Raw genomic sequence first — 26,928 nt, forward strand, 5'->3', positions numbered from 1 at the left:
AACCGTAACTGGAACGTGAGCACTGCAGCCGCCAAAAAGATTTCTTGCCGATTTCTGTCGATTTCTAACCGCTTATTTGATATTTCTTTGGAAAATAAACACCGCAGTGGACAGAACAGTCTCCTGCTGTTTATCAGCATGAGTTTCACCGGTGTTTTGGTCGCAGCTTTGCTGCTGGCGATCTTCCCGACCGTGACCGACGGAAAATACGTGGAAGGCGTTGTGGACACCAGCAAGGTATGTGACGCGCCAGCGCAGCGGGGCTTGCGCCGCGCTGGTCTTGCATGGTCAATGAACCAAACAGGATAACATTTCATCATGTTTTATCATTTTTATTACAGTTGTAGCTTTGTAACTTAAAGACCGGAACTTCTAAAAGTCCCTGGAGGCCTTTATGAAATATTGTGATGTTGATATCTTATTTATTGAGGCCTAGGGCCAGGCACGTTTCAGGCCCGAGCTCAGTTTCGTTTTTGCTGTAGGCCTAGCCTATGTTTGTTGGGCCTTATCTCTTTTTTTTCCCATTTCATGAATTGATGCACCAACCAGGTACGAAAGAAATAGGCAGCATAAGCCATATTAGTATGATCAGTCTGCCTGTGAAGTGGTTCATTGCCTGTACTACTCATGTTAGTATTAAATATTGCGGGAAATGTTTAAAATTAGATATGTCTCTATGCTGTGGCTGTTGTCACACTGTAACATGTAAATTGAGACAAATTGTTTTTAAATTGGCATTAAAATAGTTTGCAGCCTGCTGACTTCTAAGATCAATCACTTCATGCTCAGCGTGTGCTGTTGATGCATAGGCTATATATAATTTTTTTTTACACATTTAAACAGGATATGGAATTTCTGGGACGATTTGTGTTTGAGCCAGGAGAGTACGGACAGCTGTGGTACGAGTTCAAGTACCCTGCGGTGAGTCTGCCAAGATAAATTCATCAGTCTTCTTAAATATTGCAGTTTTGTGATTTTTGCACATTTGGCCATTTTTAACGAAAAGTTTTGTTAGATTGTGTTCATCATTTGGGCAGTGGTACACACTGACCTCGTCTTCCCCTCATTAATTAATCGCTTTTAAGATTTTCAGTAGGGGCCTAATGGTGTTTTTTTTGTGTGTGTGTTGATAATTTAAGCGTTTCAATTTACCTCAAGATCAGCCCAACTGATAATTCTTTTTTTCAACAGGAACTTTGCTGTTACCAGATGATAATGTTCAATGACGAAGATAATCAATGGCCTTACATCAGAGCCAATGAAGACAAACTGGTATGTTATATGTACATGTACTCGAAAGTTGTTCTGTCAGTCCAAAATATTTTGTGCTGGGATAGCAAAGGTCTCTTAAATAACAGCAAGAAAGATGTGTCAGATTTAGAAGCACTGCCAAAACAGGTTTTTACCTTCAACTGACCTGCGTAATTTACGCCTTAAGGTCTGTCCCGTTTCCATTCAAAAATTAAGATTAAGGAGGGCAGACAGAGCCCCTTTGGGCAGCCATACGGTTCTTTTTGAAATCCGTTGCCTGCATTCCAACAGTACGTGTGGAGCTCTGAAAGGACGAGTTGAAGACCCCGAAATAATGAAGGCAACTTTTGGTTTCTGTTGCAGACTTGCCTGCAGAAGAAGGCTCAGATACCGTCCAACTACAACACTCAAATCACTCTCAGCACGCCCTACAACTGCAAGAACAAGACTGAGAATGGCCGAGAGGTAATGCTCGATACCGTAACGCCACTCCACACCGATGGCAGGGTTCTCTGTGCCCTTGACATTGAGGACATTTAAACAGGCCTTGGCAAAGCCTCTGTGGAGCACTGGGTGATGTTTTTACATATGTCGTGGTACCGGAGTGATATCCATTGAGGTTGTACACACACAAAGGCGAGCACTAGTTGATGGAGGTTGAGCACTTATGTGGCCCTCAACTGGCCATGGGCCATGGCACTGTTACAAATATCACTTTCTTGCACTTTCAAAAGAGTGATGATGCACTATAGGAAAACGTCCCACAAATCTTGAGCCCTGGACAACAATACCGCTCACAAGTGGTTATTCCCAATTGGTTGGTTGCAGTTGCTGGTCTGCTCGGGCACCCGTCACTTCACAGCAAAGCGCCCTCGCTGGTGGTTCATCAACATCGCCAACTGTAACGGCATGAGCCCCCAAGAGGGGGTTCACATCCAGTACAAACTCAACATGACTAACGGAATCCGTCCCCTGGACAAGCACTTCTCCGGCGACGAACGCTGTGAGAGTAAACCTATCACAAGCATTTTTACCCCACATGAAGAATCAAATAATTTTTTAGTAAGATGTATCAAAAAAGTGATGGGTATGCATATGGCTCACTGGCAGTGACCATTTTGGGTGTTCAGTCAGAAATTTTGACAAATTAGAACAATTTCTGTTTTATTTTCAACAGTGGAGAAACAACCAACTATGAAAAACAAGAAATTTGTGCTTCAACCGCCAAGCATTCTATATATGATATTTAATGTATCTAATGTATATTTAATGTATGATATCTATATCGACACTTACTTGTAGGAAATTGTGGGGATTTTTTGTTTTGTTTTGGTGGAGTCACGTCTTACAACCTAGTAAAGTTCTCATTTGTATCCAGTCTCATAAGCTGAATGTTATTGTTTGTGTTCCAATCATTGTTACTCCAGACACGTTGGAGACAAGTATTGCCTTCACTGCGCTGTACTTTCTCATGGCTTTGACTGGGACCTACTATAAATGTGAGTATTCCTTTTGGTTTTCGTTAGGTATATCTTGCACTTAGGATGAAATTTTGGCTGGGCATCACAATAGAGAATTTGCATGGCTGCCATCTTGCAGGCCAGTGCTTTTTTCCCAGTGGAAATGAATGAAGGAGGTTTCCCTGTGGAGCAAAAGAACTGGTCTACAAGATGGCTGCCATGCAAAGCCTTTATACTAATTATAGCTACACCACTGAGTGAAACAGTTCCATGGTTTCTTGGTTAATTACTCCAAAGAACACAGGTGTTCAAGTGATATGTACCTTTTTCCCCCTCCTTCAAGATCAATTGTCCAAGAAGCGCCTCCTGCACTCCACCTACCAGCTCTTCTTCACCTCCATCTGCCTTCAGCTGGCCTCTCTCATCTTGACCGTCGGAGCCCTGGCCAGCTTCGCTCAGGATGGGATCGAGATGCCTGCACTCAAGACAACCGGTAAGAAAAGAAAAACAGTCCTAGGGAATAGAGGAATGAGATGTGCGGAGGAGGCGGGGAGAGTGCATGTGGTCAGGGGTGTGGCTGGCCCTATTACATGTATGGGCTGGTCTTGGGGTGTGGCTGTTCACCCGTGCTGCCCAAGTGTCACCTAGTGCCAACCAACACGAACTTCTATGTCATAGTTTGAGATATGGCAAGTTTTGTTTAACCTGAAACGAGCTGGAATGGGAAATAATGGGTGACTGCATGATATACATGTATTTAAAGTTTATGTTCAGGAATATATGGCAAGAAAAATTTCGGTGAGGAGGGGATTTGCTAATGTTGACCTTATCCCTTTTCATATTCTCAGACCTGAGATTATCTAGAAAACCTGGGATAGTTCTGTTGTCGTGGGATAATGAATAACTCTGTTTAGAAGTTGCCTCCTCCAGCTTCAAATATCAAATCAGATTGGATTAGTCAGGAAGCCGAGTGACTTTTGACGATTACATGAGGATTCAAACTTTCTTTGAGGAGAAAGTTTTCTACAGGCCTGTGATAACAAAGTGCTTGATTGCATTTCTTTCAGGACATGTGATCTCAGCAATTGGCGATGTCATCTTTATTCTGATGCTGATGCTGGTCGGCAAAGGCTACACCATCACGAGGCAAGTGCTGTGACATGGGGCGGACAAAATCAAAATTCAGCTTAAAAAAAAAAAAATCAGTACCAGTGGAAACCTAGAATACGAGTCCGCAAGGAAAAGTAAATTCTGAAGAAATGTGTTAGCTCAATTTAGAGCCTAACAGTTTTAGCAGATTGATTCAGGTTTTAATTTCTGAAACAGTAATTTGAAAACATACAACGCTGTTTGGTTGACTTCAGTGCACATAGAAAACTGGTACTGTTGGTCTGGTCACAGCTCTGTTGTAGAAGTAAAGAATATATCACAGTGGAAATGACGTGAAATAATTTACCGACTAGCTTTTAACTGACAGTTTTACAGATGTTGCATCACTGTATCCATATCCAGGTTTTGAGTTGGGGACAGCAACATGGGGATTTTTGTCCCAACTTCTTCATTATAACTAAAAGAACGTTCTAGTTTCATTAACAAAGTGTTGCTGCTCTCAATTCCTAAAACAACAAAAGAAATAAAAATGTTGGTGGGCTGGGAGTGCCCAGTCTGTCATCATGGACATGCCACTGTGTGAGACTATTTTCCATATTAATATGTTTAAAACTACTTTTCCCGATGTCATGAAGACAATTTGCTTTTAATGCCAATTCCCCCCCATCCCGGCAGGGGCCGAATCAGCACCAGCGGGAGTGTCAAGTTGGCCATCTTCATCAGCCTGTATGCTCTGACCTATGTCTTTCTCTTCACCTACGGTCAGTCCAACTTTGACCCCAGGGACGTCATGTTCATCTACGACAGCCCCGCTGGGATGGGAATCATTGTGCTGCGTGTCTTGGGTCGGTATCCAAGGAAACCACCTAATGTTCTTGTGCATCCATCCTGCAGTTATTTTTTCAGATAAAATAAGGATGACACTTGATTTCTCTGGATTCTTATCAGGACCTGAACTTCACTACCAACTCAATTACGAGGAATTCCGTTTCATAAAATGAAAAGCCTAACATACCTGTTAGTATCTTAACATCTTAATCATTGACTGGTGAATTGCTTGGATCATCATCCAATGGTCTCGGGTTCGAGTCCTGTTGACCCAGTACTGCCCGCTCTTTCACTGCAGGAGTTATCTGGCTCTACTATTGCGTGTTCTTCACCGTCAAAAACTTCACCCACAAGCTCAAGTTCTACGTGCTGTTCATGCTCTTCTACTGCATGTGGTTCTCCGCCGAGCCCGTCATGATCGGTGTGGCCAACGAGTTCATCCCTAAATACATCAGGTTGGTCCTTCAGTACCACTTCACACAGCCCGCTCACTTTCTAACAAACCTAAGGAGTACACACCTAGCACAGCGTACAATCTCTTGTGGATATTTTCCTATTTAAGGTCACTGTTAGAATTAATTTGTGGTCACCATAGTATTCTAAATATAAATTTATCGGAGAAGTCCATTTGGTTATATGAGAGTGCTGTAGAACAAAGGTTCGACTCGCAGCACTATTGACATCTCAGGCTGCGTCCAAACCTGTTGTCTAGAGCTAGGTCTAGGTCTTCATTCCATTGGATATGTGTGGTGACACGCTGACAATGGACCCAGCCGTAACTCTGGAAGCCCGTTTTGGACACGGCCTTAGCCTTACCTGAACCGGGAACGGTTGCAGTGTTTTAACGACTGAAAAAAGGAAAGAATTCCTATCTTCTTTATTTTCTGTGAAACTGATATGGATCTGTGATGCATTTCACCAGCCTCAAAATGTCGTGTTAATTCCAAAACAACAAATACTGATCTATATTTTTAATTTTTGGGGAAACTGTTAACCTTAATGACAAGAAACTTAAAGAGATTCAAAACATTCAAGATAGGACACCACTGAGATGCTACATGTTTCAACAGAGCCAAGATCGTGAGCGGTGTGTACTGGACCATCACGTTTATCGGACACATGTACTTCCTGATCCTGACCAGGCCGGACAAGACCAACAAGTACTTCCCGTACCACATCAAGACCAACCAGGTGAGGTCTACGACAACAGAAGCTCCTCTGAAAGAAAACACTTAGCATTGTGCTGGTTTCAGGGAAAACAGTCAAGGATGACGGAGGAGTATTTCACGAATGACAGGGCACCCCATCCTTTGCCGAAGCATCGCATAAATACCGGAGCTGATGACTGCTCTAGAGCTTTCAACAAAATATAGAGCGCAGGAGAACAGAATAGAGGCAAAGAAATTTGGGGGATGAGGAAGAATCATCCCTCCCTGACCCCTCCCCCCCAAAAAAAGGAAATAAGGCTAGAAAATAATAATGTCCTGAACATTTTACTTAGGAGTGGAAGCTACTGGAGAAGTTACAAGCTTGTGGCCACATTGATATGCACGTATTCTAGCTCCCTGTACATCACATAATACAGAGTTCGTCCCAATCTCAACTTTTTACACGGTGGATGGGATTATGTTCCTCGTGAATCCTGCCTACTGAAGAATTTCCCACTTTGCAACTTGTCAGTCAGTTAGATATGCTTATTTTTTATTCATGGAGATCGTTTGATCTATTTATTTTGTGACAATGCTGTACATAGGTCGCAGCAATGATTGTTGGGGACACAGACGATGAGGAATCCAACTTCACCAATCCATTCATGGGAGCACCGCTGACACGTTCGCTCACCAACATCTTTGTGAACACGTCCACACCGAAAGTCACCGTAGATCCTGTACGTACCATTCACCAATTGACACCCGTCCCAATGGACAGTCATTGCTCATGTTATTGTGACTCACTGAGAAGCTGTGCCCCGTAAAGATGAGCACAGGAGACCCTTTGATCAAGAATTGTCACAGAGCTAGCACTTCATCATCTGATCAAAGAGAGGTTGATTAAATCCACCAGAAATCATGATAGCTATGATTGTCTGAAATCTCCTATTCGGGGATGAAACATCCGAAATGTACATGATGGTTTACAGAACTTAGGATCCACTGAAGAATGCCTCTTATTTGTGAATGTGCCAACTCCATTTTCATTTCTTTGTTCAACAGATTTCATATATCCAGCAAGAAATGAGACCGAGGGGTACCCCCCCCAACATGTCCAATCGCTATACACACTCTAGACTATTGTCACCTAATGCATCCCCCCCTAGATGTCTGAAAAGAATTCCTCAGATTCCAGTGAGACAATGACCAACACAAAGCAGGGGGGTTCTCCTCATCTCATATCTTGCTTCATATGGGATTTCAAGCTATTTGGGCTTTACATCATGCCCATAATTGCTCCAGTTTTGGAGCTATATACGTTCCGATCTGTTGCAGATGTCAGAGCAATTAATTTGTTGGAACAGAAAGTAACTTGCTGTACTTGATCCTAGTGGGGGTACATGTAGGTCGGGAGGGTCACACATTGATGATGTTTCCATGCCATGTCTCATCCCTCTCAGCCTTACGACAATGCCGCATCCAAACCAGTCGCCAGGACTAAACCAGTGGCCGGAGCTAGACCAGCATCAGAAGCCAGACCAGGAAAACCCATGGTCAACAACTTTGTTTCTGCCTCACTCCACGCTGTCTCTGAGTCCAACTCGGTTGATGATTTCAAGGACACCACTCCAGCCACCCCACCAAAGGTTAAAAAAGATATGCCATAGCTACATTTCACACCATCAGTGTTAAGCACACATTTTCCCCCTACAATCGGACAAGTCAGTGATTTATTTATGTATTGAAATGTATGTAGTGAATCATCCAGGAAATAAATTGTTTTCACTTTTTCATCACAGCTGGCTTCCAGATTTGGGCCTGACTTCTCAATTTTCTGCGTGGAAAAGTCCAAAACACAGCCAACTGCCAATGTAAGTTTTACCGTCATTTAACTAAAAAATAAAAGGAACAAAGACTAATTAGTCGGCTTTTAGGAACAATATAAAAAAAGGAAAAACCAAATGCATTGATAAAGCTTTGTAAAATCGATGAAGATCCTCAAAATTCCCTCCTTTGCACGAACAAAAAAAAACAACCACAAAAGAATGAGTAAAAAAACATGAGAAACATGAGTGAAAAACTCGCCTACTTTCTCCTTGCTAAAATACTGCAGTTGAGACCATCTTGAGACTATCCACAAAGTGACAGGGTGAACAGACAGTTATGAACATTTCATCTGAATAACTTGTGACTTCAATTCAGACTGGAGGACTGTTGGTTTTGTGTTGGTCATGTGATGATCTTGTGTTGGTCTTGTGATAGTCTTGTGATGGTCTTATGTTGGCCTTGTGATGATCTTGTGTAGGCCTTGTGATGGTCTTATGTTGGCCTTGTGACAGTCTTGTGGGCTTTTGTGATGGTCTGAAGAGGTATTTACTACAGCACAGTGCTAATTAGGGCAGGTGTCTGACTCATTCAGCAGCCCTTTCACAGAGTGGCTGACTGATTCAGCTTTAAGCAGTGGGTAGGACAAGAACAGGTCCATCTTCACCTTATCTCTCTGTCAACTACAGGTGAAGATCGAAAACGAGAAACAGGAAAATCCGGCTTCCAAGAAAGTCTCCCGACCAAAAGGCAAGAAACCGAGCAAGAAGGTTCGACCTCAGCAGGCCGTTTCCAAGACATCTGCCGCTGCTCGCATTCTGGCCGAGAATGACCGTAAGACCACCGACCAGAATGATGGAGTCAAGCAGCAATCCTCCTACGACTTGGAGTTCGTAGAGATTCCTCTGGATGACCTGACCATAACTGACATGTAAACAGATTGCCTGCCCGACAGCCCAAGATGCAAAATCTTTCCGTCTGTTTCTTCTCTTGGTAGTGACTTTTTTTTTTTTACTTTTTGAACTTGAAGCAAACCTAAAACATCTTTTCTTTTCCTCATAAATAGAATTTGATTTATTTTTCTGTGTTCAGTGATATGTTTGTTTCACTGTTAGATTCATTTCAGTCATGTTCAAATTCTTTCCAAATGGTTGGTTTTTGGTGTTTCAACTCTGATGTTCCCCCCAAAAAAATGACATCAACTTGAACATGATGGATGAGTTTGCAGTAAAGCCATTAACAAAGTTTGATCAAGCCGGTCTGGTAGAAAGTCAAAATCAAGGGCAACAGTTGAAAAAGTCAAGTTGAGGCCCAGCTGGTCTAAATGACTGGGAAAAATATCAAGCAGGAATGTCAAAGGTCAAAGGTGTTCCACTGGGTGTGTCAAGTGTCATCCTCAATCAGTTCATACATCACAGGCTTTCCTCTCCAGGAAGAAACAGCTGTTATCAATCTTTCAAAATAGGTTCAAGACAAATGCAGAGCATAGAGTAGGACAGTCTTTCCGGTATGTGACATTCTTGTCATCTTGCTCAACTCCATGGCATGGAAAACATGGTTGCTTTTCTCAGACATTTCCACCTTAGCATCATCGCCACTCGGTTCACGGTTGCACATTGGTGGCTCCTGGGTGGAGAGAATTCAGCACTTACAGTAATGTCTTACTCAGGGACACAAACAATAGGATTCATCAAGAACTTTTACTTCAAATTGTTTTGTTTTCGTCTTTTCTTTTCATTTGTTTTTTTGCTTAATATCTTCAAATTACAAGTTGTCAACATGTGTTTTGACTCATGGGCTGCGTTAGTGACTTATTTTTAGGAGATAAGTTTATTTAGGTAACATTTTTTCACACATACTACAAAAGAATAAATTATATTATACAGCATGCTATTTTGGTTCTTTTTATGTTTTTTTCTGTAATTTTACTGGGTAAAACTTTCAACTTTAGCAATCTTGACACAGTTAATTCAATCAAAGGATTTCTTTTTCATTTTAAACAACAAAGTTGATCTGCTGCACTGACGACACCAAAGTTAGATTTTTTTTCCTGATTTCATCCCCTTCTTGCACCCTAATAGTCTAGCATTACCGTCCACTGAAGCAGTCTGGTCCAAATTTGTCGATTACTCGGTCTTTGCACCCCAGTCGACATTTTGTCTGCCAGGTCTGCAGTGAAGTTTTTTTGTTTGGAATTTATTTTCATCTTTGAACGCAGTGAATTAGATTATTTTTGGTTCCCCTGGTTTTGATTTGTTTTTTCAAAGTAGGTCATTTGAATTTTGCAAAACTGGTCCTGTTATTTACCACAGAAAAAAAAGAAAAAAAAATTGTCCACTTTCCAAACTTTTTGTTACAAAGTTGTCAGTGCAGCCTATCATTGAAGCATACAATCTTCACTCAGTTTGGAGCAATGCAATCTCTCTCTTGAGTTCCATTTGGTTTTTCATTTTGAAGTTACTGATACAGCCCATGACTGCACGGATTTCGTCACGTGAAATTTTATTTTACATTTTTCTTCACGTACTTATTTTGTTTTGATTTAAGTCATATGTTAGATATTTCCTTGATGTTTTGTTGAAAAAAATCGCCAGGAAAATATCTTTAGGTTTTAAGTTTATTTGTCTTTTTATGTTGTCAACATACCTACAGCATTTGTGCAATCAATTTGATACCAGAAGCGGTTTTGATTTTTCAACACAAGCAGTCATTTAATAAAAAAAAGTTCAAATTGCTATGCTATTTTTTAATTTTTTTTTTAAGTTGAAAAAAAGGGTTTCTCATTCGTGATTTAACAGCTATTTCTTCCTCGGAGGTTCTTGAAATCTTAAGCTCTGGAATAGGATCTACCACTTGCTTGTTCTTCAGTTCACAAAGACTGGAAGGGGATGACACTGGGGGAAGTCTAGATGGTCTGAGAAAAACTTCAACTTGGGGGTCGTAAAAATCCGTGTTTCAAAGTTGAGTCTTGCAACTGTCTCTCAGTCAGAGGATCAAAGATTGGCAGAATCCTTTCGCAAGTCCACCATTTTAAAATCTGTGCAGAGCGACTTGCACAGTCACGGAGGTTTCTGGGACCAAGTCCACATCAGCAAGTCAGATAACTTTGTGCGTCACATCAGTTTGAGTCATGAAGTTAATGGCAACAGAATGTTTGGGATCAAGTCTGAGTTGTGACTGAGGTCAAACATCCAAACTACCAAATTCATTTCATTTTTGTTGACCAAGCGATCAGAGTCCGCACGAAGACAACACCGAAAACTAAACAACACTTCCGTGTTTCTTCTCAGTGTGATTATATTACAGGCATGTTAAACTTCTTGTTTCTTTTGTTTTCTCCATAAATTTGCACAAACTTGCATCTTGGGCTGTCAAAAACTACGGTCACCAGCAACAACTTGGTGACACGACTTAATGCACAAACCCTTCGCCACCTTTCTTGCCACATCATATCTCCATCCTCATCAATATGCAATTTGGAAGATTCACAGGGCACTATTTCCATTTGAAACCAGGAACCACTCTAGAGGTGCCTTTGGAGGTAAAATACTCCTTGGAGTCGAGTATCAAATCTTATCTTGTTTCACATCCATATTCCCAAATACAGTGCGTGTACAATCAAGCAACTTCCATACACGAGGCCAGTTGTACATGTACATGCAGCCACATGGCAGGGGGCAAGTGCATCACATTTTATTCACAAAAAAAGTCTCACCGACTGACGCCAAGTACATATTGAAAACGGGACAAGCTTGACATTATGTCCAGAAAGAGTGAAGCGACACACAGCTTTGCACGCAGAGGTTGATATCCTCCTCACCATGAATTTCAGTGCATGAATTGAATAGTCAGCAACAGATAAAAGCTGCAACAGATAAAAGCTGACTATTTTGAATATAAAAAAACCATGATTGGTTACCATACAGCAGCAGCGTTCTGATAAAGTTTGTTGAAAATTCAAAGACTTCCCAGATGGAAGCAGCTGGATAAGAAATATTCAGTGACTGATTCAATTATTGGAAAAAAAATTATTTGAAACTCTGTGTAGGACGACAAAATGAATTTCTGAAATGCATTCTTCTCAAGTGGCAAAAAAAAGGCATTATTGTCAATCACAAAGGAAACTAAACATAAATACGGAAAAAAACTGATAGGATTAATCCCTTAGCTCTTCGTACTAATTGGATCAAACTTGTAAAATTGAACTTGTAAAATTGATCATCATGAAAATCACGGAAAGTAATTGATAACACACTGAAAACAAATTTGGCTATTCACAAACACTGTATCTAATTCAGACTTACTCGCAGCAAGGAAAAGAGTGCCAAGAATTATCACTGTAAAACAAGGAAAGTACCGGTAACCGAGTTTTGCCAAAGTAATCTGGTAGTGGGAACTTCCAGCTCTCACAGCAAATTTCATTAAACCAACATATTAGTGGAAGTATAATCATCTAGGTCGTTCATCTTTATTTACAAAACCCGGGACAAAAAGAAACATCTGTAAGAATTTATCTCTGTATAATGAAATTACAAAAACAGCTAGAATTTCTGTCAGCTCATAAAGAAGCTATGAGGTTTGAGATGAACCAATAAAATAACTGAAAACCGACTGGTCTCCTCACTGCTGTGTGTATTGTTGGTTGTCTACGAGTCTGACCGTTCAAACCACAACCCTCATCCCTATGTGACCCTTTTGCCTAGATCTGAGCTATTTTAATTGATATAATAAGCAGGAGTTCTGTATCCACCAAGCTTAACAATATTCCCACAGTACCTTGTGCTTTCACTGACAAGGTCCATTCAGCATTTCAAATATGAAATTTAGAAAAAAAAATTGTGTTAGCCAGATACCTACCTAACTCCTTCAATTATTATGGCATTGTAAGACTCGTGAACAGTAATCACAATGACCATAAAGACTACAAATTGTGATGTTCACATTAAAATGATGTAAAATACGTTATCCAGCACTCAGACCTGCAACAGTCAGGTTATCAAACATAAAACATCCAAATAAACAAATCTAAGCCAGGACGTATTTGAAGAATAGAGAGTATCGGGAGAAAAGAAGCTGACCACAGCTGCGGGAACATCGTGACAATACTCTACCAAGCGAGCTTTTCAGCCCTGTATTGGAGATTGCCCCTGTCCACAGATTGTAAGTGCATGAACCACAGGAATCAGACCAAAATCTAAGCGTCACAAGAAAAACCTTTCATCACCAAACTGTGGCCATAGTCAGGAGCAACAGTTGAGCAAAATCAAACAATGACACACCATTCACACGTGATGACCTGTGTCTGGCGAAGCTTTCACGGTAGTGAAATAGACATTTCGATCTACAGCACCAGGCTTTTCTTCAACATTTACACAATTAACAAGAGATTTCTGGACAATCTGAAAAATGCCATAATGGGAGAGGTGTCCTCAGGGTAACTACTTCCAAGATATCATCAAATAGGAGGTTAAAAATGGTTTGTATTCTTACCGTGGTAATGTACTTCCAAAAACTCTTGGTCACGGCATGGCGCCATGCACTAGAACCCCACACCTCCATTACAAAGAGCACCCAGCAGACTGACTAACCACGGCTTTTTAAAATTCCACACCAACGAACAATGAACATACGTTAATGAACTACCAAAATGGACTACTGCGCACCTTGTTACATCACATGTCTACGTACGTAAGGGGGTGTGGCAGGTAGGGAATAAAAGCCATAGGGGCGTTACCTTTAAACGATTGTTATCTTTACAATTGCCAGCAATTATAGTATATTACACACCACCAAGCTCAAAATACGAATCCAGTTCGTATTTTGCACAAACTTTGACTGAGGTTATAGTTTTAAATTAAATGTATGTACAATATGGTACTGGAAAACTGGACAACTAGTTTAAGGCATCGAGCAGTATAATGCTATATCTGTATAATGCTATATTACATTTGAAAAATTGTCAGGTTAACATGGTCACAGATTTTTAAATGTACGAGGCAAAATTAAGATGGTAGACTTTACTGTTATCTGCCATTTTCAAAAGTAATGTCAACCGAGTACAGACATTCTTTACAGCTGTTTTGTTGCATAAATGTAAACAAAATGAACACAAAAACAAAAAAAACAAAAACAAAAAAAACAAACCAAAACTACAACTTCACTTCCGTGCACATTCCATGAGGGCATTCACAAGGCTGACTCCATAAGCCCCGTCTGCCTCAAACATTAAAAACATGTTTAAACAAACTTTTACAATTAGCCGCTACTATTCACTTTTGTTCAAAATGAGTACTGAAATACAGAGCTCAAGTACCAAAACTGTTTTGGTAATTTTTAATTTTCATTACCTCTTGCAATACTCAATGCTGGTACAAAAAAGAGAATTCCTTCAAATCTTTGTTTGTTTCAAAATCCAAACAAGTCAATCCAGTCTGTGAAATTGCCGAATTTTATACCACAATGAAAATATTACAAAAGAGAGAGAGAGAAAATCCACATTTGCAACATCAACACTGCATAGCTGCAGCATGGCCTCCTTTTCAAGTATAACAAAGAAAAGGTGGTGACCATAGTCCTGTTCCTTTTGAGCGGGAGAAATCCTTCCAGATGACCGATGTTTTCACATACTACCCTCTTCAGAAAAAAAATCTTCTCGTCCAAGCACTCAGGCTGGCCGTCATCTAGATGCGGACGGGCCCATTCTCAACTCGGCAACAACATCCCTGCGAACGAAGGAAAACAATTAGAAGTTTTGGCCTCTTGAGGTCTCTACTTTACACTGCTTATTGAAAAAGAAGTGAACAGGTGGGCCAAATTCCAGAACAGTATTCCACTAGATTTCTGTGCAGACACAAGGGATTCTCACTTACAAAAAATTGCAAAGCCCAATCCTTTATACTGGTTCACATATGCAGCAAGGTATGAGACGGAGAACCCCCCTGCTTTGTGTTGGTCATTGTCTCGCAGGAATCTGGGGAATTCCTTTCAGACATCTTGGGGGGATGTGTTAAGTAACAATAGTCTGGAATGTGTATAGGGATTGGACATGTTGGGGGGGTACCCCTCGGTCTCATTTCTTGCTGGGTATCCTGGTTCGGGCATTGAAAGAAGAGACATTGGAGACGATATTTACATTTAATACAAATTCCAAACTCAGTTTGACCATGGAGGAAGGACACAGAAGGTGTTACAACTCTGGCACATCCAAATGCTCGATGATCATCGCCGCCCAGTCAGACGAACAATTGTGAACATTCCAAAAATGCCCGATTACTGCCTGCGGCTTAGCCGGACAGTGGGGCCAGTAATAACCTTGCAATATTTGGTGTGTTTCATTTGCAATTAACTACAACTTATCGCCGTGAACAGGAAACAGAGAGCGAAAATCTCTAAAATTAGATCTACTTTTACCATCGTAAATAAACTTTTTTTTAGCTTAATACACTGTTCCATTATCCATGCAATGTTTGTAATTTGTCTCTCTTAAACGTCAGTTTTTTTGTATGAATTTGGCTAAGACTAGCCACCAACATGTTGACCATCACTGGACAGTTAAGTTCATAACAAACAAAATGCGCTATTTTATCACAAGGAGTGATCATGATATCTCATAAAATACCTTTCTCTATAAATGCTGTGATAAAAATGATTCAAATAAAACACAATATCTTATAAACAACTTGGCCTTTAATTCCCAAAATAACTCCAGAAGAAAACGATCGATCAGGGCAATGACTGCACATGAACACTTAGGGCAAACAGCCTAATACATATGCAAGCGACTGCGCAAGCATGCATTAAATTTGATGTTGTTGTCAGATCATACCAAGCACGAATGACAGTATGAATATTCAACTTCATGTGCACAACGTTTTTAAGGATGCAGATTACCAGCGAAAAATTGCAGCGATAATCATAGGATCCCCCCCCCGTACAAAGGGGGCTTATGGTTGTGAAGCGTGGTGCGTAGCAAGCATTCGCTGCGCTCTTGCTATGGACGTACCGGGCATGCCATAAAGCGGTAATTGGCCAGATGTTATAGCCCCGGTAGTTAAAATTCCTTCTGTGTCCTGCCTTCATGGTGTGACGCCATCAATAGTTCTAAAGTCTTGTAATAGCAACGATGTGTCATACCTTTTGTCCTGGAGCAGGTCTCATGACAGATATCCGATCATAAAGAGATTTAACTGGGGTGAAGCAGGCAGTTAGTGCTTTCTATGTTGGAAGACAACAATAAACAGGGAGATCAAATGTTGAATTTCTTAATGCTTGGAGGGAAATGTTTGAGACAGTTCATTTGAAAATTTCGAGTAATTTTGCACGAGATGAGAATTGATGCTGATGTTGATTTGACAGGTACAACGTCTGGTTATCTTATTTCTGATATTTGCAAAATAACCTTAGTGGCAAACTTTGCCGACATGATTACACCTAATTCATTGTCAACAAACATTATTCGACTCAGTTCTCTCGATCTGAACCAAGTTATGCATCCCTCTACCCACCTTGAAGTTATCCATGCATCCCGGGGCTCCGTGTCTCATAGCTGCTGGTGTCTCATCAACCTCCTTGACGACCTTGGCATCCTTGGCCTTCTCCAGGTGGGACCCTCCCTCTGTGCATCCCTTGTCACCCCAGCGGACCTGTTCAAAGAATGCATTCGTTGAATTTGTGAATTTCTTCTTTCGGAAAACAAATCTGAAATCACTGTCTTAAATGCGAAGGACATGAAAGTACATTTTCAAGAATTATAAGCAAGTGCCCCTTTTAGTTTTCCGTTGCATGACTTAAGTCAGGTTTTGTTTCCCGTTACCAATTTGCTAACAGTGTGGCAACAACAAATGCTAGTCTTGCTACGAAGCTATTCCCACAAAGCCACTGAAGCCGACATTTGATTCGTTTAAGAATCAAAATGAAAGCACGCGAATCGCGGCGAAAATTATCTCCTCGGAATTTCTTTACACAAAACAAGTCACATGAAATCCGTGTTTTTGCAAACGTGTCAGGTATCAGGAACCGGAGCCTGGACAATGGCGAAGCCACGTTTTTATCAATTGATCCGCAAAAGTAAACAAAGGACTGAAGATATTTGTTCTACGAGGAATCAAGTCAGAGGTTGAGGATTTTTGTTATCTCACCGTGACTGGTTTCATACCACCTATCCCCCCACCACCGTACACCGAGGCGTTGACTGCCGGCCACTTCTTGCCGGAGGGCGACTCGGGCTCCTGGGGTGGAGGTGAAGGGGGAGCCTTCACAACCTGAGCAGAGGAGAAATAACAATGCTACAAGTTTAAAAATGGGGTACCAGTACAGCTTAAAACATATTCTGTGGGTTGCGACCATTAAAAAAAGGAAGCAGGACGAAAAGGGCTCGTCGGTTCGAGCTGACTTGTAGACAACGATTAGTTTTGAGGATGTCTGCGGTTCGAAACCTGAGGGTACACTTTCTTTCTTTCCAGTCTTTTTCCTGCTGAAAAGATCAATTTTAAAACCCATTTGAATCCCTGCACAAATTTGTAGTTTTACCGTTTGGTTTATTCAATGGAGAAACCCTGACTTCAACGCCTTATCGACTTGAGCCTCCCTTATTAGCGTGGCAATCATATCACATTTTACGATAATATATTACTGCCACGTTCTGAGTGTTGGTATTTTGCTGTCCAACCCTCGTTTATGAACGACAGTGGGCTGTTAAACTTAGTATCGGAGTTCAGTCTTTTAGAATAGTTGACTAATAAATTTAACATAGTCATTCAGCGAAAAAGAAATAAATCTGGGAATGGTATTTTGAAGTATAATGGCTAGGCAGACACTTTTTCTGTACTTTGAAAGTAAAAATGTTTACTCACTACGCAGCAGAGGATATTCCAAAACCACCACAAGGCCAACAAGCCAAGAATAAGGAATGTCAGGAGAACCCCCAAGACAGCGCCAGTAACATCAGGCTGAAAATTAAAACAAAACATAGGAAAACATTACTCCGTGAAACAGTGGCAGTATTGGTGGGAGGTGGGGTGCAGCTGGTAGGAAGCTTTGCAAGGGCGGATAAAGTTTCCTGAAAATAGGGAAAAACAAAGATTAATAAGCGGATTGAATCTCTTCTGTTCCACTGTTTTCCTATACCTCTAAGGTCGCTTGAACTGCACCTGTTTTACCTCTCCAGATATCATTCCGTTCATGTTGGATGTTCAAAGTCAACTTCTTCTAGTTTGGTTGACGTTAAAGAACGGAAAACTTTACATTTTGTCATAACTTTTTCCGATCTGTACTTGGTACCATATCACCCAGCTTATTTGGAAATCTGATATTTCTTCTGAACTGAAAAATGCCAATATTTGGAATTTCTCTGATACAAGCACATACCTGAGTACAGTCTCTGGCCATGATGGTCACATTGCTTGAAATAAAGGATATTCCATTGACAGACACTTGCAACACCACAAAGCTGAAGAAATAAATAAATGATTGTTGATAAAGCAAAGATGTTGCCAAATACGTTAAATTATATTCATCATATCACTCCATACGTTGAAAATCAAAATTAAACAAAAATTTCGGCAATAATTGACAAGAGACCATAAAACCGACACATTTTTTTTAACATGTAGAAACTTATTATCATGACATGCTGTTTGAGAACGGCAACCTTTGCGCATTTATCTACATGGACGCCTTACTTAGAGGACTAATATTCGAGTACGCAAAAAGGCACCCTATTACGTACACACATAGATAAACAAATAAAGCAATGGATAAAAAGACGGTGCAGGGTGTTATACAAGCAACCTCCTATCCCTATATGGCTGACACTGAGGTCGACCACAAGTATCCTCCACATTTATTTCAACTTTACTCCTCATAAACTTGAGAACATGTAACAGATTTGCAGGAAGTGGTTTTCTGCTCTGACCCCAACCTACCTAATTGAGGTCATGAAGACTTTTCAACACCAGAACTTGGAAAATTTCAACAGGAAAAATGGATGTGATTTTAAACCTTGCACTCTGTGAGATGCTTATCTATAAGAACTCATATCCTCCGGTCATTGACATTCCAGGAATGGCGTAATGGTCATTTTTCTTGACTTTAAAGCATCATTGAAGCTAAGTAAACTCAAATATGCACGCAAAATCTGGTCGGTACTTCCTTTCAAGAATGGAGGAACTTTCTTTTGTTGCGCAAAGCAACCTTTCATTGCTAACATTCTATCGTGGTTATGCACCGACGATTCTGGAAGAAAAGTTTGTTCGGTTGGTTCACGGACATTGACTTTGGTTGCGTAATTTTGTACACTAACTTTGACAAATTTGGGTTTGTGTCTTGAGACGTATTACAAAGTCGAATCAACCCTCAATCCTGCTTCAGTCATGTTATATATACCCTGACCATCTCGGGTGTTTCATTCGTGCATGCGAGAATGTTGAGATTGTATAACAGTGACTCTATTTCTTAATTTTTAAGGTGCATCTCGGTAGCTTTTTATTTTTACAATCGTGAGCTTCTTACCGTGATATACTTTCCTACCAATCTAAATTTTTCTGGTATTCATAATAAGCACATTTCATCAAAGCGACTTCTTTCAACTTTCTGCCGGGTTCTGAAATTCGAGAAATTTCCAGGGTGTAAAGCAACCCCCCAACCAAGAAAATGAAGCCATTATTTAACAACGCTTAATCGTCAGGTAGGGTAACGCAAACATACCTGCCAGGGGTTGCAATCTTTGGAGCTGGACACAAGAGGTAGCTGGATGATACAGTGATCGGATGCACCTCTGAATATAACAAATACAAACTTTCATTTAATTCCAATTATCTTCGGAATCTAATGGGAGATATATACAGTGGTCAAAAAACTAATACCAATTGACATTCAATGTATGTGAGCGTTGATATCGAACAACAAGAAAGGTATACCAGAAAAGGAAGACAGAATCCGAATGTTCATATTTCATTTGTGATGCGGGTAGGGAATGTTAACGATTTTGAGAATCAGCTCCCAAACCGATGCCTACCTTGATTATCTGTGTCATTGAGCCTGAAGTTACAGATGACCTTACTGATGTCATCCGTTTTGGTGAAGCCGTTGCCGGTGATGCTGACATTAAATGCCTCTGTGAGAACAGAAAACACGGTTCAGTCATCGCAGTGATGAGCAACAAGTAATAGGTTACGCTGGAACTGCATGGGGGCTTGTTTTTTTTCGCGTGTTATCATCTTGAGGTTTTTTTTTTAGAAAGGTCGGCAAGGCACCATATTCAAATGAGTCCAAGATGGCACAGGGTTTAGCTGGGATGTTCAAATTTCTGTGCATTCAACGCTCTCAACCCTAGTCTCAACTGGGGCCGAATTTCGGTAGTGAAGATTACTGGACCGATGTCAGAGTAGTGATAAATTATTCCCTGATGTAGTGGGTGGTGGCAAAATTCTTGGAGGTAGGAGATTTTGAACATTTAAAGAACCTCGATACTGACTTAAGCAACCCTTTTGTTGTATCAGGACTCAGAATCGATACCAAGATGAGGGCTTGGCTACAAATTTGTAAAAACTCAATTTAAAATTCTTACCGCCAGCACAGATGGATGTCGGAGAAGCAGAGAGAATCTCAATGCAAGAAGTATTGACAATCTGAACGGGAAATAACACATAATAGTTCTCTTTAAAGCAAGAAAAAAAAACCCTTTCAGCTATTAAAACTGTTAAAATTATGCTTTACTCAAATGTGAAGCAACCTAACACGATATGCTAAAAGCCACGAGACCCACTTTTGAGTTGAGGGTCTCTCTAATTGTCTTGCACAGTGCAAATAAATAGAAGCTTTCTGAACCCTTAACATACTTCATCCACATACTGTTTACTTTCACCCAGATGCCAGACTGAGTGACAATCAAACCATCGAGTTAAGTTTTCTCTTTCAAGTGCGCCCCCTCCCCCCCAAAAAAATGGCCATATGAGTCTTCTCGTGGGATCTGGTCACAAACGACGTACCTGAATGATAATCGACTGCAGATCATCGAAGGTATCCCCGCGGAAGATGTGTTCCTTGGCGGGTGGGTCAGCTACCTTCTGGAGATCTCGCACGCTGCTTTCTCCCACCCTAACTGCCAGGATCTTGGCGCCAAGGGAGCGTGAGATTTCTGCCTGTTGAGGAGATCAGTGCAAAGAATTTCATTCATCTACGGTCAATTTGAAACTGCTTTCAACATTTAGATCTCAAATATCTACTTCACCAAAGGGAACACGCACATAAAAATGAAAGCTAGGGAAAATATTATACTAAGAAAACACTGCGTGATCCAAAGCAAAAAATCCCTCTGACACCCCAAATTCATTTGTCATATCACTTTTGGGGATCACAACTAAAATTAAATATCCTAGCCAAGGATAAACAGAATCAAATGGGGATTAGAAGTGGTCCATTTATGCTTGTTTATCAACTTTAAAAAGAGCTCACAGATTATCGACCAGATAGCTGAAATACCACAGAAATGACTACTATCCGAAATTGAACGAATGAACAAAACGTTCCAGTCAAATTGTGAATCCATCTCAGACAACAGGGTCTAAAATTTTATAGGGTTATATATCATAAGACAACGGTCTGATAACCTAATTACAACTAACTTAGTGACTGACTGAGAGAATGACAAACTGACCAATTAATTTATGCAATTCAATGACTGATTCGTTTATTGACTGAACAGTAAACGGCAACAAATTGATGTAGAGTGATTTATCAATTATACTCTGACACCCTGATCATAAATTACTCGGCGATTCAGTCACGGAGTGAATGGCTGGTAACATTAATGACTGAATAGTTGACCGATTAACTAAAATACTGGTGAAACAGTAAAATTTATCGCACCTCTTTCGCAGCCTCAATTCTGTCATCCAAGATTCCATCGGTCAAAGTTATAATGACACTTGCTGTACCGTCATCTGGAAAGAAAAGAAGCTCATTCAGGATGCAAATAGGAAAATAACTCAAGCCTGGAATCTTCTTAGCGTATCCATTCTTAACCCTTCCATTACTTAAACAAATTCCACGAGATGGAGAAAAGAAGTGGTTTATCGTCGAGGAACTTTTGAAATACGGAAATGGGACGAGAGGAATTTACACGCGAACAAAAAAGGGACAAACTTTCACGAATTTGGAACAGAAACTAAGTGCCCAGTTATTGCACAATTTCTATTAAAAATGCGAAGTCGTCAAGCATTTTGCTGTCGTGTGAGTTCATTTCAAACAACAGTCGATTATAATATGCTCCATCGCTGTGCGATGGAAACGAACAAAACGTTGTTTGGGAGGCATGAATTGGAAGCAGGCTCTTAAACAATTTCTTTTATTCGATTTTACCACTAACTGATGGAAAAAAGGCTGTGCTCTTGTTTTCGTTAACTTTTTTTCTTTGGAATTTGCAAAGAGTGATCATAAAAAATGGAACGCTGGACCTACCATGTGGTATTGGATTTCGAATATCCAGGCATTTACTGCGATTAAAAGCCACATGAGTGGATTTTTTAGCAGAAATAGAAAACATCATTATCTTGGAGGATGAGAACATGACCCACACATACCATCCGGATTAGGAAAACAAAATTTCTCGTTAATTATGCATTACCTGATTCTCTTATCTGCTGATTGGCCAATTCTAGACCCTTCTGTAAATAAGTTCCTCCCGAGGTGCCAAGCTGACGCAAATCTTTAATGCCAGCCTCTATAACGTTTCTGCATTTGCCAATTCAAGAGTAAGGAAATAATTGTTTTCAATAAATTTCTAACTAAGGCTACAAATATACACCACACATAATTAAATAATCCTATACTGAAGAAAGTTACAAAGTTAATGGGAGTAAAATAGCGGTTTTATTCAAAAATTGTAAAGTTCAACTTACAGAAATATGCACGATTTTGAAAAAGAACAGATTAATAAAAGAACGAAAAAAAGCTTGGATCAATCTTTAACCCTAACAGTCCTCAGTCCTCCAACAGGTGAAGGATTGAGGACTGTTAGGGTTAAAGATAACAAATGTACATGTATCATAAGGCTGACATGAAACTACATACACAAATAAATTACTCCAAAGCAAAGAGAGGAAAATTGAGGTATCATCATCATATTGTGTATACCTGTTTCGAGTAAGCCGCATAATTACGCTGGAAGAATCTCGACTTGAGAATGTGACGAACGAAACTCGCATCTTTGAACTACAAATGTAATCGAAATACACACATCATAAAAAAAATATTCAAAAGACAAAATCCCGTACCGACAATAAGCAAAAACACAGACAAAATTAGGCCAAATCAAGGACACAATCACTCAAGAGAATCTGCCGGGCAGTACCTTGTGAAACTTTGAAGTAATGTCTCCACGAAGTCCACTGTTTGTCTCTGAAAGTTCTCATTTGTAACACTTCCGGATCTGATAAACAAAAGACGGTGAAACTATGGTTACGTCCGATCACTCACCAAGTATTCGTGCGGTTTGTTTTTCGGGAGGTCGCCGCCGTGCAATAGATCAGAGCTGCCAAAGCCGTCAAATGCTCAATTCGGATTTTTTTTCATATACACGAATCCAGTTACCGCAAAAATAAAAACCTCGCGAATTCTGCAATTAAATATACAAGACAGGGACTTGCTTCTTTTCGTAAAGATAAAGCCTTACGCAACATTATATTGCCAACCAAAACACTACATTCACTAGATCCTCATGGAAATTATATCCAATTTACGGAAACCCAAATGTGCATCTTCACTTATCGTCCCCATTTCTGTTGTTATCATGACTTTCGAAGCCAACCTTGCAGTTCAGTGAATAGACCTCGCTTTCATGTTACACCAAAGACTTTGGAAACTACATGTATATGGTGCCATTTTCAATTCCACCCCATGCAACCATTCAAAAGTTCTCAAATTTAACGATTGCCGGGACTGAAACCCACACGTATACATGGAGGTCTAGTAGTGATCCATTATGGAAATGCAAACGGAGGTACATGTACATGTACACTGACATAAAACAATGGCACTGAAAAATGTAGCGTGGCCTCCTTTATCTTGTGACCGCGACTGACCGCCATCTGTATGCACTGTCTCTTCTCTGAGCCGGAATTGCCCGATAATGCCAGCAGGAAATACACCTCTTTATGTTGAAACCAATTTCCCCGTGTTATCGTAACCTATAAGTATGCATAATTGTCCAGACGAACTAAACTTGCGACCTTTTAACCTTGGCCCATTTGAACTCGAAAGTAAGGCAAAAATCCGAATCCGTAAGAATTACAGTTGTCCGCAAAATTTCAATATTGTAATGGCACAGTGAGGCACACGACGTTTTAAGAGATCTTTGCGATTATATGTATATCGTTATTTCAGATACTTGAGAATAAATTCACTCTCTTTTCTGCTCTATCTTTCATTCATAATCTCAATAAAACGCGTCACAGAATGAAATGACATTCACCTGGACGTTTTCACGATTGAATTCTTGAAATGTTTATATCTGTAATATGCAAAATCCATTTACAGCCGCTTTCCCTTTCCTTCAATCCCAAAGGTGTCTCATCACTATCTCAAAGGTATTCAAAACAGTCCATGCTTCCAGACGAATACAATTAACTGCTTTTTACTTTAAAATGGATTTCAGTTAATGTCGGTTTGAGAGGAGACTAAGGAAACCATCAACTTAAATGGGTTTGAATTTCATGACAATGGCCCCAGAATTTGGACTGGTTACACTAACCCTTCAGCTGTCGAAATATTTCCAAAAGATGTATTCCGAATTCGCTTTCCCACCCAGAAAATTGTTCAAACTTCAAAGAATACAAACTTTCAGAAAAATAAATTCAACACACTACTCCCCTTCCAAACATTTTTTTAAGGCTGTTGCTTTCGATTGCCCTGCCCTTGAAAACAGCTTGGAGCCTTAATGGAGCCCTGTGTAAATGCAATGGAAGAAAACACTTCACTGGCCCTTTCCGGCACAAGTGTTCGGAAATGTAACAAGTGTATTTGCATATCGTGCCTGGCCATTGTTCAAATGGTCATATGCTGCCCTTTCTCCGGTTTATTTCATGACATGGGCCCGTGTAGGCAAATGATCTACCAATTAAAACCATTCGTTCAATAATTCAGTTTACTTCCATTTCTGGTAGTTTTAAGAATTTCGTTTTGTTTGGTCTCAATGAAAACCAATTTCTCAATGGCCGAGGAAATCGGTTCGTTTTGTTAAGCAGTCGTGATCGATTATCGTGCCTGAGATTATGTTAGCCATCATTCCCGCAATCATGATTACTTCCAGTTGGTTAATTGTTCCTAGGGAAAAATGTGGGATTTATTGTCTGGTAGCGTGAATCCTGCCTTTGTTCGGAAGTCTGGGAACAGCCCGCATGTTGTTGCCGGCTCCAAATTCCACACCGCGTACGTAATGTCTTGAGGGGAGCGACCCCTGGTTCGACTAGACTTATCACGTATTGCAGATTGGAGTACGCCTAGGATTGTGTCGAGCTATTTGGTACACATGCAACCTGCCTCATGATGCTAAGCTCTGCAAGCCTGCATCCAGAGTTTCACATGAATGTATTATAATGTGGGTGAATTAAGTGAAGCAGTTTGTGATTACATTCGCTCAAAAGAGGCTTCTTCAAGTTCTTCATCTCATTTTGCGAATCTATAGTCGCGTACATCGATAAGCTACTTTCGTCCAAAATTTGGAAAAATCGACCATGCGGAAATGAAATGATTTCCTCGATTTTGGGCATTTAATTGTTTAACAATTATACTGGACTGGCGCATTTGGTTCGAAATTATTTTCAAAACGGGGGGGGGGAATAACAGCGTTGTATAAATTAGCTTTTGGAAATGTAGGCTAAGGGCGTTCTTGATGAAACTATTGATAGATTAGGTTCATTTGGGAGAAAGATAACAAGTTGCAACCGTGATAACGCATTGCTACCTGGTTTGGTAGAGGTCTTAAGCCTATTGCCACTTGTGAGATATTCTTACCTGTCTAGTACGAAGTACAGATCAAAACCCCCACTGCATTGTGCTTCATTTGGTCCGGCCAAGAAATTGACGTTAGGGGGTAGGGTTGCGGCATGGGCGGTGAGGAGCGTCAAGAAGACGGCAGACAACACAGCGGGCACACGGTGGAACTGCTGCTGACGGAACATTCTCGTACTACTAACTAACATCTCGGGGTAGACAAATTGAATAAGATAGTAGTACTGATGAGTGATGGTTTAATACCGGACTGCGAAAAGTTTGCGATGTGTACAGGTGTGCTCGTTGAATGAGAGTGGTCGCGTGTTCCGATCTGGCCCTTCAGTATGAGTTCCTCTACCAAAATTCTGCTGTGCCTGGGAAACGATGACTCATACCAAGTAACCACGGGGCCTTCAGTGCACTACGTACATGTACAAAGACGGTGATGATTTCAACAATAAATCCTTTGACCCCGATCGGGCTCCGATTACGTGTACTTTTACGTTCCTTCGTGTTATCCTCGCAGCTGGTAGCTGGTTTGCCGGTACAAGTCAGTATATGGAAAGTACTGCAGGATCTGTCCGGGTAACATGCACACAGCCTGCACCCCTGCTGTGAAAACAGACTCCCAGACCTTTTGTCCAGCGAGTGACAGAAGTCAATGATATCGTTGTGAGGGCTTTTCGGTTTGTAGGTCGGCTGGGCTTTGTTAAACTTTGCGTGTCGAGGTAGACTGACGGTGGGCACAACACTGTCAGAATAGATGATTTACAACGGAGGTTGCCCCTTTCACTCAAGCGCAGCTTTTCAGCACCAAATCAAAACCCAAGTGTGAAAGCAGTCTGACAGTAATGATTGGTGCCGTTTCGCACGCCAGGGTCGTAGAGATCATGGAGGAAGGCTCCATGTAGAGATAAAAATTTTGGGCAGAGTCACTTCCACTGGAATGATAATGACGGAAGTCGGGCCTCAAAAGTTGCGAGTTCTTCACGCCGTTCCCCCCCCCGTCCAACCAATGCCAGGAACTTACAGGAAATTCCCCCAAACATGTTTTTTATTCAGTGCCACTTCCCTTCAACGGTATTTTGTTATTCAACAGTCCTGCTTCTCCAGCTGGCCAATTGATTAACTCCCTTTTTTTGTTTCTGTAGAGAAAAGTAGAGCAGAGAAACGGAAGAAATAGAAATAAAATAAAATAAATAAAAACATAAATAAATAAAAATAGCGTGACAATAATTGTGTTGGCCACGAGTTTCTGACGTATATTTTACTTAGTTTCTGTCTGTTCTTTTATCGCGACCGTATTCGAATGAAGG

General features: G+C 40.6%; 2 protein-coding genes across 2 annotated transcripts; one reads left to right on the top strand and one right to left on the bottom strand.

Annotated features, from left to right (window-relative positions):
- On the top strand, positions 1–12,235 carry LOC110991033 (transmembrane protein 145-like). The gene is made up of 15 exons (XM_022256127.2): positions 1–237; positions 844–921; positions 1,192–1,272; positions 1,615–1,716; positions 2,080–2,254; positions 2,679–2,750; positions 3,055–3,204; positions 3,779–3,857; positions 4,497–4,666; positions 4,948–5,104; positions 5,720–5,840; positions 6,403–6,537; positions 7,261–7,446; positions 7,600–7,671; positions 8,314–12,235. Exons 1-15 carry the CDS (start codon positions 139–141, stop codon positions 8,557–8,559), a joined length of 1,923 nt encoding a protein of 640 aa, XP_022111819.2. The 5' UTR covers positions 1–138; the 3' UTR covers positions 8,560–12,235.
- LOC110991041 (anthrax toxin receptor 2-like) lies at positions 12,063–26,476 on the bottom strand. The gene is made up of 15 exons (XM_022256137.2): positions 25,634–26,476; positions 22,974–23,051; positions 22,757–22,834; positions 22,248–22,354; positions 21,491–21,564; positions 20,611–20,763; positions 20,190–20,250; positions 19,638–19,736; positions 19,328–19,397; positions 17,990–18,071; positions 17,476–17,571; positions 16,762–16,884; positions 16,129–16,266; positions 15,758–15,838; positions 12,063–14,346 (listed from the first exon to the last, which is right to left on the bottom strand). Exons 1-15 carry the CDS (start codon positions 25,819–25,821, stop codon positions 14,305–14,307), a joined length of 1,470 nt encoding a protein of 489 aa, XP_022111829.2. The 5' UTR covers positions 25,822–26,476; the 3' UTR covers positions 12,063–14,304.
- Positions 26,477–26,928: the final 452 nt, after the last annotated feature.

This window comes from Acanthaster planci, linkage group LG19, assembly GCF_054643075.1.
Source record: "Acanthaster planci isolate LZ-2023a linkage group LG19, COTS_SCS, whole genome shotgun sequence".
NCBI lineage: Eukaryota > Metazoa > Echinodermata > Asteroidea > Valvatida > Acanthasteridae > Acanthaster > Acanthaster planci.

Coding starts and splice junctions, on each gene's coding strand:
- LOC110991041 (XM_022256137.2), bottom strand. CDS start 25,821: ATGTTAGTTAGTAGTACGAGAATGTTCCGTCAGCAGCAGTTCCACCGT. Junction 18,072..19,327: donor AAGATTGCAACCCCTGGCAG/GTATGTTTGCGT, acceptor TTATTTCTTCAG/CTTTGTGGTGTTGCAAGTGT. Junction 15,839..16,128: donor GATGCATGGATAACTTCAAG/GTGGGTAGAGGG, acceptor CTTCCAACATAG/AAAGCACTAACTGCCTGCTT.
- LOC110991033 (XM_022256127.2), top strand. CDS start 139: ATGAGTTTCACCGGTGTTTTGGTCGCAGCTTTGCTGCTGGCGATCTTC. Junction 2,751..3,054: donor GACTGGGACCTACTATAAAT/GTGAGTATTCCT, acceptor CCCTCCTTCAAG/ATCAATTGTCCAAGAAGCGC. Junction 4,667..4,947: donor CATTGTGCTGCGTGTCTTGG/GTCGGTATCCAA, acceptor CTTTCACTGCAG/GAGTTATCTGGCTCTACTAT.